This window comes from Oryx dammah, unplaced genomic scaffold (genome assembly GCF_014754425.2).
Source record: "Oryx dammah isolate SB20612 unplaced genomic scaffold, SCBI_Odam_1.1 HiC_scaffold_1477, whole genome shotgun sequence".
NCBI classification, from domain to species: domain Eukaryota; kingdom Metazoa; phylum Chordata; class Mammalia; order Artiodactyla; family Bovidae; genus Oryx; species Oryx dammah.
Window position 1 is genome coordinate 1 of NW_024071593.1, and position 1799 is coordinate 1799.

Genomic DNA, 1799 nt, shown 5'->3' on the forward strand with positions numbered 1-1799 from the left:
GGAGGCCACATTCTCCTGGGCCAGGGAGCTGGCCGTGGAGGGTTTCAAGTACATGAAGGCGGTCGTTCCATAGAAAATCCCCACAGCTGCAAAGTGGGAGCTGCAGGTGCTGAAGGCTTTGGACCTTCCCTCTGTGGTGCTGATGCGGAGGATACTGGACAGGATGAAGGTATAGGAAATTAGGACTGTTAAGCTAGTAACTACGATGTTGAATCCAGCCAAAAAGAAGACTGTCATCTCAATGTCATAAGTGCTAAAGCAGGAAAGTTTCATCAGGGGGAGAATGTCACAGAAGTAATGACTGATGAGGTGTTCACAATAGGGCAGTTTCAACATGAGGCCAGTCTCTATGGTTGAGCCAATGAGCCCCATGATATAGACCCCAGCCACCAGCAGGGAGCAGACTCCATGAGACATGATGATGTTGTAAAGCAAAGGTCTGCAGATGGCCACATAGCGGTCATAGGCCATCACTGTCAGCATGTAACACTCAGCAACAACAAACACAATGAAGAAGTAGAGCTGGGCCATGCACCCTGCATAGGAGATGGTGTTCTTCTCTGACACAAAGTTCACCAGCATCTTAGGGGTAGTGACAGAGGAGTAGCAGAGATCCACAAAGGACAGGTTGCTGAGGAAATAGTACATGGGGGTGTGAAGCTGAGCATTCAGACAAATCAGTGTTATCATGCCCAGGTTCCCTACCATGGTGACTGCATAGATCCCAAGGAAGAGGAAGAAGAGGGGGAGCTGGAGCTCTGGTTGACTTGTTAAACCTCCAAGAATGAACTCTGTGACTGTAGAGTGATTTTCTGCAGCCATTCTCCTCTGGTTGAGGGACCTGTGTGATGTGAGAGAAGAATTGCATGAAAGGCTGCTTCTTGCACTGCTTGGTGAAGCTAGTTTTGAGAATCTCAGCCAGCTGAGCGATCCTGGTGTCTTTCCTGATGAATATTCCCTCATTCTGCAGTTTGTTTTGGGAGGAAGACAAGACCCTGAGTATTTCAAAGATGAACCAAAAAGGGGGCAAGATCTGGAGCTGCTGTCACTTTCATGGTTCTCAAATAGCCTAGCACAGTGGGTCTGTATTCTTGCCTGGAGAATCCTCATGGAGCTTAAAGAACTTAATGCAAAATAGAACCAATGTCAATATTCTGTATCAACAACATTTGATGTAATATGATCAAAAGATTAAAGTCCAACACTTAGCATAGCATCTGGTGTTTAACAGGTCCTGCTCAGTATTTGTTGAATACTCTAGGACCAGATTTTTTTCTGCAACCCAAACTCTCAGATCCAGTATGAGATATTATTTGAAGGTCTGTGTTCTCACTTTCTTGCTGACTTTTAAAGTTTTTCCTTAGAGATGGAAAAAGATTCCTGAGGATGGAAAAATATTTTAAAGTATTGTACCCTGTGCCAATTCACTGGCCTGGTAAGGACTGTATCAATCTATTCTCATCAGCCCTGGTTGAAAATCTATTTGGATACATGTATGGGCCTGGGCTTGAGCACAATCCATCCACCCAAAGCATTTGTTGGTCCAGCAGGCAGATCTTACTTCCATCGGCCTCTTGAGTCCTAAAATGACAGTGTGAGGCTGCGGTCCCTGGTGGCCTGACTCCCTAGCTTTAACATAGCTCCTCCAACAGAAATGTCCAAGCCCTCCCTTGGAAGCTGGTTTCATTCACTGTTCATCTGCTCCTTCTGCCCTTTACCCTCCCTCTATCACTATTTTCACACTGAGTGAGTGAGTTAAGTCGTTCAGTCGTGTCCGACTCTTTGCAACCCTGTGGACT

General features: G+C 46.0%; 1 protein-coding gene across 1 annotated transcript; it reads right to left on the reverse strand.

Annotated features, from left to right (window-relative positions):
* Positions 1 to 6: 6 nt before the first annotated feature.
* LOC120859536 (olfactory receptor 8A1) lies at positions 7 to 825 on the reverse strand (the record flags this gene model as incomplete). Its single annotated transcript, XM_040235612.1, has 1 exon — positions 7 to 825. A coding segment is annotated over exon 1 (816 nt), but the record flags the coding sequence as incomplete, so codon positions are not given.
* Between the last annotated feature and the right edge of the window lie 974 nt (positions 826 to 1799).